The sequence below is a fragment of the Macaca mulatta genome, chromosome 3, assembly GCF_049350105.2.
Source record: "Macaca mulatta isolate MMU2019108-1 chromosome 3, T2T-MMU8v2.0, whole genome shotgun sequence".
NCBI classification, from domain to species: domain Eukaryota; kingdom Metazoa; phylum Chordata; class Mammalia; order Primates; family Cercopithecidae; genus Macaca; species Macaca mulatta.
The window spans coordinates 154,118,954-154,138,692 of NC_133408.1; the positions used below are offsets into that span (position 1 = coordinate 154,118,954).

At 34.7% G+C, this 19,739-nt stretch overlaps 1 protein-coding gene across 41 annotated transcripts in view; it reads left to right on the forward strand.

The window, feature by feature from the left end:
• The window catches only part of FOXP2 (forkhead box P2), a 591,074-nt gene that overhangs the window by 464,327 nt on the left and 107,008 nt on the right, over window positions 1–19,739 (forward strand). For 17 of the 41 annotated variants that reach the window (XM_077994469.1, XM_077994474.1, XM_077994487.1 and 14 more), the window contains one exon: window positions 3,510–3,584. The exons of the other annotated variants lie outside the window; for them this stretch is intronic. In XM_077994469.1, the coding sequence (XP_077850595.1) occupies window positions 3,510–3,584 (75 nt within the window). The remainder of the gene's footprint in view (window positions 1–3,509; window positions 3,585–19,739) is intronic. 41 annotated transcript variants of the gene reach the window in all.

Here is a 19,739-nt window from a genome sequence, read left to right on the forward strand (position 1 = left end):
TCTAATTACTTTACAATTGAACATATTTCATAACCCTATGATGATGTTACTTATGATCCTCTGTCTAGAGAGAGAGGACAGGAGAAGCTAAGTATTTTGCTCAAGGTCACACCACTAGTAAGTGTAAGATCTGAAGCTCAGCAGACTATCTCCAGAGCCAGCATTCTTATGTTCAGCACTAAATGGCTTACTCTTTATTGTTTTAAAAGAAAAATTACAACGATTCACATTTAATTGAAGAATAGATTCCTTCTGAAGTTAATGTTGAAAGCCCATTCCAGTACATTGTCTGGCCTTTTCACTGTTCAAAGTTTCTTTGGTGCTTATTTGAAACAGATGCAAACACTTAAAATATCCATTCATATTGTGTTTCCCTGTGATTTGCTGGAGTATGTCAGGTTGCCTCCAGATCCATTTCTAAGTGACTGTCTGATTTTATTCCTCTTGCTACTTCTTTACAAACCTGCAGCTTCATGGGTCTGTTAAAGCATGGTTGATCAGAGTTTTATTGCATCTCTTACCAACCTTCTGTCTCTGCCTGTCATAGAAAGCTTTAGGGAAGCCATGAGAAGAAACTGGGTGGGGTTTTCAAAGCACAATTTCTTCAACCAAGCCTGTTGGCAAGATACGATGACGGGCTAATGATAGTGCAAAGTTTATTCTCACGTACTTTCAACTGTAGAAACTATTGTGAGTTACTTAAAAGCCTTTGCCTTTCAGTAGGTTATTTTACTTCTAAATTATTGTTCTTCAGTAAGGTTTAGATTAATTTGACTTTCTCTTTTCACAAATTTTGCCTTTTAACTCTTTATTTTTATTGATCGTTTAACCGTTATGTTTCATAATTTTGCATGCAATGTAACAGGGACAGGGAAATGTCTCTATGAGCCCTCAGTGTTGGGGGCAGTTCTGTGTCTCTTCTTCCTATGGATAGATAAATGACAGTATCATTTTAATATGCTTTATTTCTCTCTATGGTAGCAGGAATGATTTGATAGGAGTGTTTTGGTTAGTGTTTCTGGTTGATAAAATAAGATATATCATAGATTTTAGGGAATCGAAAAATAATGAGTATGTACTGTGTACCAATCCAAACATATCATTGTTGATGAATCAAAAGGTTCTTAATGGTCTTGTTTTTTTGGGGGGGAGGTTGTTTTGTTTTGTTTTTGCTTGTTTTTTTTTTTTGTCAAGGTTATCCTTTTGTTAAAATTTGGGAAATATTTGCGATAGTAACTAAAGAAGATATGTTTGAAATATGGTTAGGTTTACGAAATTATGTTTCTGAGTCAGTTGAGCTAAAAATGGGGAACATTCTCACGGTAAAGCCTCAGGCAGCTTCCATCCCAAAGCTACAAAACTAGGCGAATTCTAATGAAAACCTCTTTTTAAATGAAATCCTTTTAATATTTGGCACCTGTGTCCCTTAAATTACCATTTAAGGGATGGTTACGTTTAAGGGATCATTACCATTAACTATGCTTTTATTCCATAGTATTTTTATTTTTATTACTGCACTTGTACATTATCTCAATAATTCCTGTTTATGTACTCCTCCAGGAGTGAGACTTATTCTCTGTATCGTCCCTTCTGACCTGACTGGGATGACAAAACTCCAGCATCCCAACATGTTTTGTTAATGCTGGAGACACAAATTATGATATTTTACTTAACTTACGTGCCCTTGAAAGAATTTAAGGTGATGTTGCTTATTTATAGAGTTTAATTTTCTGTATTAAATATTGAAAACAGTGTCATGGCAGATTTGGAGTTATTGTGACAATCACTTTTTTATGTAGATGAGTGTCTGTCTGAGGGCTTTACTGGTGTTAGTCTGGTTTACTGTTATGGTATGGAATAGCATTTCATTTTTTAAGGATGCTTATGACCTTGTTAAATAGCAGTCCAAAAATCATGTGGCTTGTTTTGATTTTAACCAAAGTTACAGCTGCCTAGCTGTAAAGCAGTCAGTTTCTCTTATTATGACTAGTTCTTCAACTTGTACTGTTTTAAATTGCCTGCAATTAGCATATTTCAACCTTATTTTTAGGTTTAAATTGCAGTGTGAGAGAGTACTCTCCTCTTAGCTAATTAGTGCTATCAAGGAACAGTAGGTTACCTCATTAGTACCATGTGCATTTAATTAAAGAAGAGAAAATTGGAGTTAACCTCATAGTTAATATTTTCACAGAGTGCTACAATGCCAACACCTTCAATTGGAGTCACACCCCTGTGTATCTAATTATGCACTGGTGCCAAATAAGGTTAGCAAGGGTAGCACAAAGCTGTTGACAAAATAATTTAGATGAAAATGTATTTGTTGGATTCTGACAGCAAAATATAACTTGAACACTTTCCCCCCAGTCTTCATCTGCTAGCATCAGGTGACATACTTCATCCTAAGAAACAGAGGGAAAAGGATATTTTGGAAGCCATTTTTCCTGTTTGAATTAATGTTGCTCTTATCGTCAAGAAAATAGCATGTAGTCATGTAAAGCATATACAATCCATTTCTTAAACAGAACCTCTGAACTTCATAGATGTATTTGAAAAGAATTATTTATAAGATGTAATATTTACATGCATCAAACCACTACAAATACTCCCTGACACCCTTAACACATCCCTCCTTGCTTTTCTTCTTTTCTGGTATAGTTATAATTTCCCTTGTGTATCTTATGAATGGGGATCATCCTTTCATATCATACATGAAGTCTAAGGATGTGTTGTCACATGGTCTATTCAAATGCAGTGTAATCCTTTTGCCCTTCAGACAAAATCTTTGAAATGTCTAATGCTACTTAGGTAAAAAATGACATTCCATGTCATTTATCAATAAATAATCACTTTGCTTTTACAGATAAAAATGCAAACTATACATTTGAGTATATAGAGTAGTTTTCAATGCAAATGGTACAATTCAACAGGTTTTAACAGATATTATCGAGGTTGGTTGCACAGTCTTAGATACATTTTAGTGGCAATAATTTTTATATAATAATGCATAACCACAGCAGTTTATTTAAAGAAATTATTGTGATTGTTCTCACATGACATGGTAGGACAGGATTTATGTTCATTTGTACTGGTTACAATTGATTAGAAGTCAGAACTTTTTCAAAATTAGAGATGATTACATTTTAAGAACAAATGACATCCCATACACCAAAATTGCAGTGCCATTTAAATATATAGGAGTATTTATGATTCTTAGCTTACAAGTGGGAAGTAAGGTTCCTACGGCAGTATCATGGTACATAATCAGTGGATTTTTTGGTTATGGGTTAATTTATTATGATCCAAATATTCAACTTCCCATCTGCCAAATTATTTGTTTTTAAAATCTATACTAGTTAACTGTGAGACAATGATGGAATATTCTTCCCTATTTTGACCTACCAGGGTAATAATCCCAAAAAATGATTTTTAAAAATGACAATGTACGTTATTAGCATAAGCCTTAAGATTGAAAAACAAAGCCAACTCCTGATTCTCTTTGTTTAACCTAGGAATTGCTTCCAGAAACAAAATTATGTATCTGTGGCCACTCTTCTGGTGATGGGCATCCTCACAACACATTTGCAGTAAGTTACACTGGGCAATTAGAAATTCAGCTACTAAGCACAAGGCCATGGACCCAGTCCCACTGAGTAGATTATATGTGATTTTCTATAGCCAATCCCTTCCATTGGTGCAGATAATCAAGATACGACTAATGTTAAGATACAGATGTAATTAGTTGATTTTTTCTTACTTCTTTTGTTCTCAATTATGTTTCACTAGATATACAGTTCACAGTTTCTGTGAGTTGAATACCTTAAATATATAAAGGCTTTAACACCACTATACTTTTCTTGAACTTTTAGGAATAATTTGATGAGAGAGTACTGATATGCAGAAAATAAGTGGACATAGATTATGGGTTGATTCAACACATATTTTAGAACAAAATTGCTGTTCCATGTTCCTCAAGTTGTCATATAAATATACCAAGGCCTTTTTAACAGAGTCTGCCACTAGAGTGTAACTTGTCACTTTGGACTGCAATATTTGGTGAAAATCGTTTATGTGGCCCAATTCACATACCAGTCATCCTTGGAAATGAATAGTAATCCTCAAGTCTCCATTCAAGAATTTTTAAATAAAGCAACTTTATGTTTCTATTCGGCATAAATTCTACCTGCATTCTTAAGAAATCTTGAAATATTGTAAGTCATGTGTTTTCACATATAGTCAGCTCTTCACATTCATAGGTTCTGTATCTGTGGGTTCAACAAACCACAGATCCAGAATATATGGGGAAAAAATGGATGGTTGCATCTGTACTAAAAATGTTCATACATTTTTCTTCCTTATCATTATTCCCCAAAGAAAACAGTGTAACAACTATTTATACAGCATTTATTTTACATTAAGTATTATAAGCAAGCTAGAGATTATTTAAAGTATACAGGAGGATGTGCATAGGTTATATGTAAATAGTACAACATTTCATATAAGGGACTTGAGCAATTACGGATTTTGGTATCTATGTGCGTCCAATCCCCCACACATACCAAAGGACTACTCTACACAACTTTTGCTTGTTTCCTTAAGAACTGATGTATTTATTTAGGCTTAATGGGCTAGAGTATTTCTAAATTGACTCAGCCAAAATTTATTTACTTTTTACTACTCTATACGTAATATTTTCTAATTATAATTGACAAAAAACAACAAAATTAATACTCGTAAGCAGTTAATGTTTTCTTTAATGAAGAAGAAATATCTATTTCATACTTCGGTTAAAAAGAAAATGTTTTCAATAAAAATCATGTCAAATTAATGAGAGGATATTTATGGAAAATATGAAACTTTTAAAAATGTTAGTTGCAATACAAAAATAAACTCAAAAGTGGAAGCAGCAATGACATATCCTATTCTATAGAAATAGTGAATGTCAAAAAAAAAAAAAGAGGAAAAAGTGAATGTCGAGGATGGGTAATACATGTTATATATGCAGGCTTCAGAGAGATCTGAACTTACCTGGTTTGTGGTCTCATTCACTGTAATTTGGTCATTCATAGTATTTAGTCCCCCTAAGCCTTTTTGTAACAACATTTGAAAGCAAAATAGCAAAAATTTAAAAATGGTGGTAAGTTTTGCTGATATGATGTAATTAAGTTTATGTGAAAGATTAAAATAATCTTAACTTCTAAGTATTCTCTGTATATTTTAAAGGAAGATAAATTTTAGATAAACATCAAGTGCAATTATATACTTTAACTTAATAAAGAAAATTAACTTCAAAATTACTTTTTAAAATAGTGCATTAAAAATGGGACAGTTTTCCTAATTAGTAACACTTTTTCCTAAAATAATCCCAATGGAAAAATTGTTTTCATCAGACCGAAGAGTTAACTGGCTTAACTGCTAATAGTGTTTGCTCTTTACCTAAAACTACTTCTACCATTTAAAATAAATATCTATTCTACTGATGAAAGAAAACAAATCTATAGCATCAAATCTTTTTTTTTTTTTTTTTTTTTTTTTTTTTTGGAGACGGAGTCTCACTCTGTCGCCCAGGCTGGAGTGCTATGGCCGGATCTCAGCTCACTGCAAGCTCCGCCTCCTGGGTCTACGCCATTCTCCTGCCTCAGCCCCCCGAGTAGCTGGGACTACAGGCGCCCGCCACCTCGCCCGGCTAGTTTTTTGTATTTTTTATTTGAGATGGGGTTTCACTGTGTTAGCCAGGATGGTCTCGATCTCCTGACCTCGTGATCCACCCGCCTCGGCCTCCCAAAGTGCTGGGATTACAGGCTTGAGCCACCCCGGCCCTAGCATCAAATCTTTATATTTTCACTGACATATTTTCAGAATGAAAATGAGATGTGGAGAAGTAAAATGATTCACCAGAGGCCATGTAATTTCTCAATGGTAAGGCTGAATTTCTATCCCAAGTTAGAGATGACCAGTGTATTGGTCTTTCCAAAAGTATCCCAAATTGTTCTTGACTGCCTTGAGTGCAGTGTTGAGTAGAAGTCTGAGGTTCTTCCATGTGTCGGAGACTGCATCTCATCTCTCAGATCGAAAGAGCACCAGGATGAGTTAGTGAGGTCTGGTATGGCTGGTGGGGAAGGAGGAGCATAGTAGTGCATTTGTCATCAGATGTTTGCCATCTCCTTAGTGTGCCAATTTAATACTTCATATTGGCCATTGAGTGACTTTACAAATGGGGCTTTTTGGCTTCAGAACACAAGGGAAATATTATTTAAGTAATATTAACTGCTTATTTTCCTTTATTGATTACCTTATATATAATCTTCAGCATGCTAAAATGGCTACATAATGTGATTTAAAATCAATATGCTAACCAGAACAAATACTATATTATCCATAGTTGACAATTGCTGTGTGATGGACATGGTTCTCTTTTAGTATTCATTGCATTTATAAGTACCAGTATGCCAGAGTGGTAGTATGGAATACCATAAGAATACTGGTGGGCTAAAAAGAAGAAAGAGGTCAAAAGGATAGATGGGGCACCTAGAGCCTGTCATATTTTTTCATCACTATGTAACTGACATTTATAATGAATTGTGAATTATTACAATAGTTTTCAAATTTTAAGATACCCTATATAATGCCTATCAAGGTGTTAATTTAATGTCACACATATTATTTCCATGGTTGGTCAGCCTACACACACACATACAAGCCAAAATTTTCAGGCACGTGTTCCAAATCGGTGGATTAAATTAATTTTTACTCTTCCCATCACACCCAATTCACTTAAAAAATAAAAATCGCTTAAGTTTATTAACAATCCTAAAGTAAAGTGCCAAAAATTGCAGGGAGAAAAAGTCACTTACATTACCAAATGAAGGTTAAAGCCCAAATTATCTCAAGGAAATAATATTACATATTTGATATTAAACAGGGGTCAAAAGCTCTTCACCATACCAATTATATATTTTTCAGATATAATTGTATCAATTTACTAGCAAAACGTGCAATAAAAATATATTTTCATAGGGTTTTTTCTGGTGTCTTGGCTTGTTGATAACCATCAAACATTGGCCATCACCTGAGTATTGTACTTCCCTATTATCACATTGTTGAACAGTAGTGATATTTTAATGTACTCACTAATAAATTGTGTTTAATGTGCCTCTATCAATTCATTGCAATACTGGGCAGTAATTGTATGCACTTATCTTTATGTGAAAATTGTTATTCTAAATTTTGTCTACTTGTTGTATTTAAAGAAATATTTGGGCTCCTTTGGTTTTATATTTACTATTCTAAGAGTAACAATATAATGTCCTTACTATAACTTTGAATTTAATAGATAAAAAAGCATTAATTTCTGACTTTAAAAAGCGAGGATATCAGAGTAAGAGAGCTTCATTGTTAGAGAATGCTTTTCATTGCTCGCTTTTCACATTCAGTTTTTTCAAATAGTGTCTAGTTTAATCTGAAAAAAAAAAAATCTTCACTTATTTTACTTTTCTTTCAAACTCCAGTACTAGAATACATGCCTTTCTTTTTTTCCTGATGGATCAAACAGATTTACAAATTACTAACTCTGCCAAGATTCTAAATTTCACAATCTTTGGCTTCCTTACAAGATAGTAACCCAAGTTCATTCACTACTCTCTAACTATGCCCTGTTGGCACCTCATCTGCCTGAATGACCTCATTAACACCTATCTGCAAGTAATCTTATTGTTAGTCTTGCCTACAGGTTTTTACACCTAAGTGAATACTATTTTACATAGGATTCTGCCAGTTAGTTCTAACTGCAAAGGCAATTATGTGGAATGCTTAGGGTCTTTGTCTTTGGTTCTTATTTTTAAAACCTTTAGCATTGAGCCACATGAATCTTTTGATGAACAAAATATCTTGTACCTATAATCTGAAAATGAAGCTTGCCTGGCCTTGGTATAACTGCTTTATTTTCCATTCAAACTAATTTACATTGGCCACATTTGACCTTTCTCCCTACAGGTCTTTACTATGATTATCTCCCGAATGGTTCATTTTTAATGGGGATGCTGGATTGGAAGAAATAAGAAGACAGGGATAGTGATGCTTTTTAAAATATCTTTTTATTTGTGTTCCAAATTCATCTCTCTCGAGGCTTTACATAAATCTTACACAGCACCAAATAATCCACACTGTGGGCTGTACAGTCAGCTTTCTGTTTTGATAATTGGGCCAGTTTCTTAACTTTGCTTTGCTTCACGTTCTCAGTCTGTAAAATTATAACAATAATACTACCTACCTCGTAAGGTGGTAATGGGAATTAAATATGATAACCCTAAAAAGTACTTACCATGATGACTAACACACAGTAAACATGCAATAGATGTTGAGTTAGTATCTGTAATAGCATCAATATACTCTTGCTTGAACCAAAGAGTCAATTCTGTTGGAAGTAAATGTAAGTGTATTTTTGGTATTAACACTAAAAGGGGCATTGGGCATTGTACCTTGGGTCATGGCCAAGACAGATGACAGTGTTACCCAATGAGAGGAGTCTTTATATTAATCAATTTAAGTTGAACACTGACTTACTAATTCACACAAAAATAGTGTTATCCAAATGCTTTCTGATTTGTTAAGTGGAAGACAGCTAAGTGGAAGAGACAGAACTCTGCCTCACCAGACCTAAATGATTCCTGGCAGCCAAGAAGAATCATAGCTAAAATATGTAAGGAAAGGTGATTGTTCACCAGTAGTCTGTATCCAGCTAGAGCACATGAAGCTACAAAGTTAGGAAATGCATGCAGCAATGTTGAATTACCTCTATTTTTTTCTTCCTATATTATAAACATATTAGCAGAGAGTAAGCTGAAGTTAAAGATAAATTACTACTTATTAGTGTCGATAGTTTTAACTAACATGCTGAAAACAATGAACCAAGGATAATGTTGCAGTAATTTTCTTCACAGTACCCTTTTTATAAAAGCTGTTTACAGTATTTAACTCTTTGCATTTGTATAAAGATGTGTGGTATACACTTGAATTTATTGTTTTACTGTGTTTATTTTTGAGTGGTTTTTATTGATTATTATGATGGTATTCACACTATGGCCCTTCAGTAAGAAATAAACTTAAGATAATGAAATGTTTCAAACACGTTATAGATTATTTTGTTAATGCCATAAATATAGGGACCGTGTTTAGGGTTACTGTTGAAAACATTCCAGATACTGTATCCATCTGAAACAGAATAAAGGTTTTTGTTTTTAAAGCCTTGGCTGACATGTGTATGCAATTTCTTGATTAATCTTTTTCACCCTACTGTAATTCAAGATATTAGTAATTATCTTTACACACCCCTCTCAGCTGGAAGGTAAGCTCCCTGAGCTCAGTTTGTTCTAGAAACGTCTCCTGAGTGGTTGCCCCTCACCTTCTATTTCATTGTAATACTTGAGATTGCCAAGAATTCTCTTGATGTTGGTTCCAAGAAGGACCAGTAGCAGAGATTTTTCAGTGGAGGATCCTCTTTGAAATTTATAATGAATAATTTACTCCCCTTGATGACTCACCAAAGCATTAGTGTGGCAGAAATTGGGGGCTGATGAAAGGATTATTTATTTAGTTACTGGTTTTGTTGTTGTTAATATATTTTTCATCAAATAAATTGATACACACACTAGAATACATATGTGGCAATAATAGGCATTTATGGTGCTTATTAGGACAGACCGTATTTTTCTTTTCACATTTTAAAATTATTTGTAATAAGCTATTAGTGATAGACTCTACAAATTTGAATGTAATTGGCATTAACTTCCAACAGTTTGCTCTACAGTTTTTGCATATTTCTAAGCATCACTTAAGAAAATGTGCATTCTGTATTATTTGTATTTCTGTTCCCTGTCTATTTCCACATCATCTTATTTTAGCATAACTGAAAGTTGTAGAAAATGCTGTGTCATTTTAGTGTACAAATTTTCAGAATTGTGCACATACACATACAAACATACATCCATGAATACACATATCTAAGCAATTAATAAAAGAGTGTGCATGTGTTTTTATTCAGTTCTATGTGTAGTTTATTTTTCTTTTTATTGAAGTTACATGTTTTAGGTTTGTAATTTTCATTAGGTGAATGAATTGTTTGTTAGGCATAGGATTAAAAAATTATGGAACCAAATGTTTATAACTGGCATAGTTTACGCAGTACTGTATTTACTTTAAAAAATATTTCTAAATAACTGGATTTTTAAATATAAATTTCAATACATAGGATGTCAGGTTAAGCAGCACAGGACTACCATCAACATTAAAACTTAAACCTGAAAACAACAACAACAACAACAACAACAAAACTTAAACCTGGAACTACACGCTGTACTTTAACAATGGAGTTCAGAAAGCCTATAGCTGGATTTTTGTTATGCTGTAATAACTTTATGCATCGGACAATTTAGATGAAATTGCACTTGTTTACTTTCAAATAATCCTATTGTTTATCATAATGATAAATTTTATGCAAATAGACTCATACTCTTAATCAGATAAAGTCTTATACCAAGTTAGAGAACGCAAAATTGAACTTTTAAAATACTTAGCATCAAGAACAGTTTGTAATGCTCAGGCTCTCACAATCATTCTCCTTAGCTCCTTTCCATGAAGTCATGATTTCTTTTCCACCAGACTTCCTCCTGATCTCTCTTGAGATATTGTGAGATAGTTTACAATATTAGAAGAAATCATCTACTCTTCAGATCGACAGTACTAGTTACAACATTATACTTCAGACTACATATGTTATATATTTAATATTTTATGAATAATGCTTTAATAATTTTAATTTAGAATTTTATATGTAGAATATTTAGTCTGGCATACAACAGACAATATAGAATGAGGGTAAGAAACTTCATCATAAGAGATTATAATAAAGGGGAGGCATCAAGCAAACATCTCAGAGATAAATTATCATTATATTAAGCATAATTCATAAATTCACAGAGAGTTGTGCAATCGTAGAGGGAAAGTGTTACCAAAATGATGTCCTCAGAATTGAATAAGCAAGCTTAAAAGTTTAGGAATTCAATATTTCTAGAGTATCACATACATATACCTAAGGAACATTTTCTGGTGCATAGATCATTAATACAAAATTAAGATAAGACAATTAATATGAATAGCATATGTACTGTTGTTTTATCCCTATTTCCTTCCCCATCCTTGTTGCCTGTAAGTTGTAGGTATAAGAGATTATATCTCTTAAACTCTTCTATATTGAGGCTAGAAAACATACTTTTTTTGCGTATCTGCTGTTTTATATTACCTGAGTAGACACTGCTATTTTGGAAGGGTTGTGCCCTGTTCTTACGTTGCCAAATTGCCAAAATTCAAAGGAAGGGATGTCTACTTAACATCTATTTTCATCCTATATGAACTGATAGTGTATTATAGCTAAAAGGGGCCTTATAGTTCATCTAATTCAACTCCTTTATTTTATAATTGAAAAAAAGTGTAAAAGAATCAAAGTGACTTCCTTAATATCTCCCCATTATTAATTGAATTCAGGAGGGAGCTACTGATGATCTGACAGTTCTTTAGTTTTGACTCATGGTTCATATGTATTAATTTTGCCAGGCCGTTTATTTTAGTTTTAATTCTATGTATCTGTCAATTTAGGAAATCACTCTTTTTCCAAATGTTGCTAATCACATTTACCTATGAAAAAGTTTTAAAAACCAGATGGATATCATGATCACTTATGAAATTACCATTCATATTACTTGACTACATGTGGTTTGTTGAGGACACTTTTGAGGTGTCAGTCAGACCTAGGATATTGTTTCATTTATAGGTCTAGGTTTTAGAAAAGGAAAATTTAAGGTTCCTCAGTGATTTCCTCAGAAATGTTTTAGAGTGAATTGTGAAATTCCAGACTGTTGATTTATTGCTTATGTTATTTTATTAAGATTTCAGTTAGGAGAAAAAAAGCACTTAAAATACATATATAAGACAATAGAAATTTAGTTTCTAATTGTTAAAAGAATAAGCCTAATGGTTACCAAGCCTTAATCCTTTACATTTTCTCTTTATTTAGACTCTACATTCAAGAAGGATCAATTGCTTTATAGAAAGGACCAAAATCTGAGGGTTTCCCAGACTTTTCCAGTTGTTTGTTCACTATTCGTCAGATAAATATGTATTAACAATTAAAAATAAGTGGTTAGTGGATCTGTTGTGCCATCCTGATCTTGGAATTCTAAGAAAAGAAAGTAAGACAATACTTTTAAGTCTGATATTTAAATATTGGACACTCAATATATAAAGCCCAGGATAGATGCTTGGATTGATCAGGTAAAGATACTGAATTCATAACATAAAATTTTTATCCCATAAAATATATTCATAGCACTAATGATAGAAATGGGTACAGAGGTTACGGAATTCTTTTGAAAATTGTGATTCTCGATCAGTCCTAGATAAGTATCTGGGACCTATCAATTCTACCGTTGTTAATTAGCACATACAATTTTGTTACTGTGACTGTCTCCCACCCCAAACTGGGCTCTTCTCTTTCCCTACCTTCTGCTTCTGTTCTCAGACATACCATATTCCATTTTTTTTTTTCTGTCCGCCAGTAGACTGTTTCCTTTTCTTCCCTGTGCATCCACTTCTACTGGTCATGCAAGCCCCAACTCAGTTACTGTTGCACGTGAATGCTTTTTCACCAACACAGTTCACATGGATTCATTCCTTTTTTAATATTGTGTATTATACTTGTCTAACTCTTAACTCACACTTTTGGAATTATTCTTGCATAGCTTCCTTGATACTCAGTTCCATTCAACACATATTCACTGAGCATATACTATGGATAACTCATGTTGCTAAGCAGTCTTTTCAGTAAAATGATGAGTTATCAGCTGTATTTGAGAAATTTATATTATGAAAATGGGAAATACATAATTTAGGACTCAAAAACTCTATGCGCTCTAAGGAGAGATTCAATTGTACTGAGGAATTAAAAACAAGTAGATAGGAGAGGTTTATTTTAGGTAAAGTTTTTGTTTTTGTTTTTTTAAATCTTATTGGCATATGTAGCCTCTGATTGTATGGGCTAATGCCAGAATTTGAAATTTTAAGGACTTTTTAAAAGGATCTTAAATATTCTGTATGATTTTGAGTAAGGAAGTAGATGTAACATAACTAGACCATCCTACTTATGATATCCTTAGAGCAATAGAAAGCAGTCACTGAAATGAGAAAAAATATTGGAGTCTATGTGTCCAATTAGAGTGTGTTGTCAGAAAAACAAACTATCGTCATCTTAACTAGGGGAAGGACAGGAGAAGGAAATAAGACAGATTTAAGAAAGAAGGCTGGGCACGGTGGCTCACGCCTGTAATCCCAGCACTTTGGGAGGCTGAGGCAGGTGGATCACCTGAGGTCAGTAGTTTGAGACCAGCCTGACCAACATGGTTAAACCCCATCTCTACTAAAAATGCAAGAATTAGCCGGATGTGTTGGCGTGTGCCTGTAGTCCCAGCCACTTGGGAGGATGAGACAGAAGAATTGTTTGAACCTGGGAGGCAGAGGTTGCAGTGAGCCAAAATTACACCACTGTACTCCAGCCTGGGCAACAGAGCGAGACTCCATCTCAAAAAAAAAAAGAAAAAGAAAAAAGAAAAAGGAAAGAAAGAAAGAAAAGAAAGAATACAACGACTTGATTTTTAAAAGCATGTTGACAATTAGAAAAACAAGAAATTGAGATTTCTGTAATTTTATACCTGTTTATCTGTATTTGGCAGGTTGTGGCCCTGGTAATATCTAAAACACAAGAACTGCAGATTTGACCATAGGCAGTAGGAAGTTGAAAGTGACAATCACTTTTGTTTGAAAAGTGGGATATCTGTGTGTTCAGTAGGCAGTTAGCGTTGAGTTGGAGATGATGCATTTTTGGAAATCATATAATATACAGGAGACTGGAGTCCCATGATTTTTAAGGAGATCATGAAGAGTAAGATAGCACAGAGAAGTCACGAGACAAGACACTGGGTAAAGGAAGAATGAGCCAGCAAAGAATGTGAATCTGTAGCAGTAGAGAACCAGGAGCCAGCAGTCAAAGGCCAGTAGAAGATACACACACAAAAACACAAGCACACACACACACACACACACAAGCACACGGACATACTGGTTTTGTTGCTAGTATCTTCTTCCATTTATTTATTTATTTATTTATTTATTTATTTATTTATTTAGAGATGGAGTCTGGTGCTGTCACCCAGGCTGGAGTGCAATGGCACAGTCTCTGCTCACTATAACCTCTGCCTCCCAGGCTTAAGCAATCCTCCCTCCTCAGCCTCTCCAGTAGTTGGCACCACAGTCACAAGCCACCACATCTGACTGATTATTGTATTTTTTGTAGAGATGGGGTTTCACCATTGCCCAGGCTGGTCTCGAACGCCTGGGCTTACAGACGTGAGCCACTCTGCCTGGCCATCTCCTTTATAATTAACACTGGTTTTTTTTTTTTGGTCAGATTAGTTTTAGGTTCACAGCAAAACTGAGAGAAAGTTAGGGGTTTCTCATATACCTCCTACACACATAGCCTCTCCTCTTATAAACATCCCAACCAGAGTGGTACATTTTTACCACCGTTGAACCTATATTGACACAGCATTATCTCCCTGACTCCATAGATTACATTAGGGTTCACTCTTGGTGTTGTACATTCTATGGGTTTGGACAAATATATGATTACATGTATCCATCAGTGTAGTATCATACAGAGGTTTCACTGCCCTACAAATCCTTGGTGTTTTCACCATTCATTCCTTCCTCCCCGTAGTACCTGGAAACCAATGGAAGAGATTTTTTTTTTAACCTAAGGATGGTTAGCATTATTAAAGACTGAAATGTGGATTTAAGACTGTGGATAAGACACGAAGAAAGTCATTACATTTGGCAAGAGTGTTTTCAATAAAATGTACCATAGAGCTATGATTTGAATGGTCACTGAGAAAGGAGTACATAGAGATTACGAATAGTATACATTAGTCTTTCAGGAAAAATGCTGCTAAAGGGGAAACTGATAGAATGGTGACTTGAGACAAAAGCAGAATTGAGGAAGACCTTGGTGGAGGGGAGATGGTGACAGTGGCAATGAAAAGATTAAAAATGCAAGAGGGAAAACAAAGTATTGAAACAAGTTCTGAAACATGATGGGAGGAGGGTGATGCCATTAAGGGCACAGAGAGAGGTAGTTAATCTTTAAAAAGAATAGAAACCCACTTCCATCTGAATTGGGTAGAAATTTAAAGATCAGTAAACACATAGACTGTTAACTCTTTGATATTATGTGTTGTCTGTTTATAGTTTGTGACTACCATTATGCCCTTCGCCCACAGTGTCACAACACCTGAATTCGAGCTTTGATGATCACCTTTTAGGGATTCCTGCTTCTAGGACAAATCATGTGAAATAAGGAAAGGGTGTTGCTTATTGCTGCTAAAATTTTCTAGATGTGACAGCTTTACTCTCACCATATTTGTTATATTTGATGATATTATTGGCTAAGAGAATAACTGCTCATTAGAGTTAAAACTTAGCAACTATTTTTCATAAAAGACTCTAATAATACAGTCACAATGTGAGTGTTCTTTCCTTTTCCTCAGAGAGTTAAGATGGATTAGCATACACCTAAAGAACATAAATTATTTTATGAAACATTTAGATACATTAAAATTTTGAACTTTTGAAATAATTGGTTAATTTTTGGTAATTAATAAAATAAAGCTTTTCAATTTTTAGAAAAACCTTTTAGTGAAAAGAGATCATGTAACGAGAGAGAATTATACGCAGAAATATTATGATAGTTTCATTTTTACATGTTGTCAGTTTTAAACTTTAAGAGAAACCCAATAAACCAACCACTGAAACTGACCTTAGACATATTTAACTGCCTAAATCTGCCTTTAGTACTGTGGATATAAAGATATGCCAAGATAACATCTTTACACACAAAAACTTCTTTTAGGCCGGGCGCGGTGGCTCAAGCCTGTAATCCCAGCACTTTGGGAGGCCAAGGTGGGTGGATCATGAGGTCAGGAGATCGAGACTATCCTGGCTAACATGGTGAAACCCCGTCTCTACTAAAAATATAAAAAACTAGCCGGGCGTGGTGGCGGGCGCCTGTAGTCTCAGCTACTTGGGAGGCTGAGGCGGGAGAATGGCGTGAACCCGGGAGGCGGAGCTTGCAGTGAGCCGAGATAACGCCACTGCACTCCAGCCTGGGAGACACAGCGAGACTCCGTCTCAAAAAAAAAAAAAAAAAAAAAAAAAAAAAAATTCTTTTCTTGCAGTTTATGAAATTGGAACTAAAGTGTGAGGAAGACAAAAATAAATAATAAAGAAATAAATAACAACGAAAGACACAAATAGGCACCTTGCTCTTGGAGTTCACAATTGAAAAACTTTTCTTTGCCTGGGCATGGTGACTCACACCTGTAATCCCAGCACTTTGGGAGGCCAAGGCAGGTGGATCATTTGAGGTCAGGAGTTCAAGCAAGACCAACCTGGCTAACATGGTGAAACGTGCCTCTACTGAAACCCAAAATTAGCTGGGTGTGGTGGCACACGCCTGTAATCCCAGCTACTTGGGAGGCCAAGGCAGGAGAATTCCTTTAACCCAGAGGTGGAGGCTGTAGTGAGCAGAGATCGCTCTACTGCACGCCAGCCTGGGCAACAGAGTAAGACTGTCTCAAAAACAAAACAAAACAAAACAAAACAAAAAACAAACTTTTCTTCATCACTCTGCCTTCACGCACATTTGTCATTTCTGAGCCTCACGACTTTGTTTCTAACCACCTCCACCCAAGTTTTTTTTTTTTTTTGTACTGTGTCCAAAAGCTAACCCCTAGGCCTTACTATCAACTTTTTTCCCTGTAAACTTGTACTAGTCTACCTTTCTTAGAGAATGACCTGAAAAATATATTTATTCTAAGTTGATGACTGATAACAATAAATTATTCCTTTAAGGAAAATAGTTGTCTGTTCACAGATGATATTTCTGCTTCACAAAGGAGACCTTGAACCACAGAATTTCAAGAATTGGTGACTTTTGATTGAGAGTATATTCTGTCCAAATATTTCTGTGACTTCTGAGCAAATAGTTCCTACAGCATTTTTACCCAAAATAATTCATTTTAACATGATAATCAGAATCCTTCCCCCACATTTTCTAAGTTACCAGCCATGCAAATTTGTTGTAGCTCTTCAAACTAAATTAATTTTTTCTCTTTTGCCCTTTATTAAAGTTTTGATCAAAGTATCCAGTAATTCAGATTTTATCAGGCAAAAACCACAGCATGTTCAATTCAGCAGAAGCCCAAAAGACACAAATAGGTACCTTGTTCTTGTAATACCTTTGAGGTATTGCAACTATTTGCAATAATTTTTATTATACACATTTACACTATTTTTTGAGGAAACTGAGCATAACTAAAAAATAAAATAATTTGTTTTGGGTCACATTTCAGTAAATGACTGAGTCCAGATCCAAACTCAGAGCCTTCTGACTCTAAGATCTGACTTTTACATCACACCATCTATGGCATTCTTCTGATTTTTTTTTAATTACTCCACTACAAACATCATTTAAAAGAAAGTTTTCCCCCCTACATTAGAACAATGCCTGACTATTTGAATGATCTTAGCTGCCTTGAACACTGGCTTTGCTTTTCTCCACCTCCTATAAACCAGTGATTTTCAGCTCCATCCACTGCAAACAAGAACACAGAAGGATTTGACAATTAATAAGCAATGTTCCAACACAATGCTCTCAAAAACTTGACAATTTTTTAACATTCTGATCACAACTTCCTGTATTTCTCCTATTAGTTTACATTTCCTTATCTTTCTTGAACTAACACCTTACTTTCATTAAATCTTTTCTTCTGTTTGTCAGTCTACACACTTGGTATTCTTTCATCTATGCTGCTTCTCTAAAATCTACCCTCTTCCTGTCACCTGTCTTGCTAACAGACTCTCAAAAATAATTAAATATTCACTCTGCCCTAAATATGTTCACTTCTTGCCCACCACCATGCCTTTGCCCACGCGAGTCTCTCCTTCCTCTCTGCTCTGGAAGCGCTAGAGTTTGTGGAGTACCCTATCATGTCCTGGCTGAGGTATTTTCATCTTGCTACAGTAACATCTGTATGGATTGGAAAGTTCCTCCAACTTTTTTACTTTTCTTTTCTAGATTATCACGTTGGGGGCATATTACTTCATTTTCCCATGCTACATAATGCAAAATGCACACAAGTGTTTCTAGCACAATGTCTGGCACATAGTAGGTAATTTAAAAAGCAATCTCTTTTTTATTTGCTTCCATGGAATTTTGTTTTCTTTTGTTATTCATAATACTTAATCTAAATACTTCTTCACAGAATCAAAAACAAAGTACAGTTTTGAGTGAAACCATAATGGTAAGCAATATTCAATTTTATTTTTCTTCCATGTCTCATCAAATGGTAGTTTATCCTTACTAACCAAGAAAAGCTTCTGAAGTATGTAAAGATTTTTGGAAATAGTGAGACATTAAGGAATGGATAGAGTTTTTGTTAAGTTTACTAGTCTTTACGTCAACGTGCCCCAAACGTGGGTAGCCATCAGGGTTACATTTTTCTGAGTCTCACCCCAACTTACAAATTTATTATTTTTAGTGAAAGGGTCAGAAAATCTGTGTTTCTACCTAGAGCTCTTGGTGATTCTGATTATTAGTAAAAATTAGAATCCACTTACTCCAAAGCCTCTTTAAACAAAGTGTGCTCTATGGGCCAACCAAATCTCCTGGGAACATCTTAGAAATGCAGAATCTCAGTGGGGCCCCACCACACACCTGCTGAATTACAGTCTGCATTTTAACCAGGTCTTCAGTTAATTTCTGCTCATTAAAATTTAAGAAGCACTGTAGTAAACGCTACTATTAAAAAAAAAAAAAAATAGGCCAGGCATGGTGGCTCACACCTGAATCCCAGCACTTTGGGAAGCCGAGGTGAGCAGATCACTGATGGCCAGGAGTTAAAGACCAGCCTGGCCAGCATGGTGAAACCCCGTCTCTACCAAAAACACAAAAAATTAGCGGGGTGTGGTGACATACGCCTGTGCTCCCAGCTACTTGGGAGGCTGAAGTGGGAGAATCTCTTGAACTCAGGAGGCAGAGGTTGCAGTGAGCTGAGATTTTTTTTAATATGCTACAAGATAGTGTGCAAATGCATTTATAATTTAAATAAATATTTAGGATCTTTATAATTTGCTGCAATGTTTAATGTAATTATTAAAAGTCTGAGGAAAACACAATTGTATGATTCCATGTTTTCATGGTCTGTGAATATGTTTAGCATAAATTTCAGCTATGTGGTTGGGGGGTGTGTGTGCGTGTGTAGTGTAAGACAGAACTGTGTCTGCATAAACCAATTGTTTTGGGTAAATTCAGTTTAAAAGCAAAATAATTTTAGTAATATAAGATTTTTGGAGTTTTGCCTGCAAAATACAACTAACTTCCTTGACTAAATTTTTCAGCTGGTAACTCCTGAATATCAGATAGACACAATGATTGAACGAATTAAGAGCTATACTATTAAGAACTTAATAGTATGAAGTTTAAAACGAGTTTTATAAATATTGGAGACTAAGTTTTATACTTAGTCTCTGATGGGTCTGTCAAATGTTTCTGATATTCCTTTTTATTTCAGGAATAAAGAAAT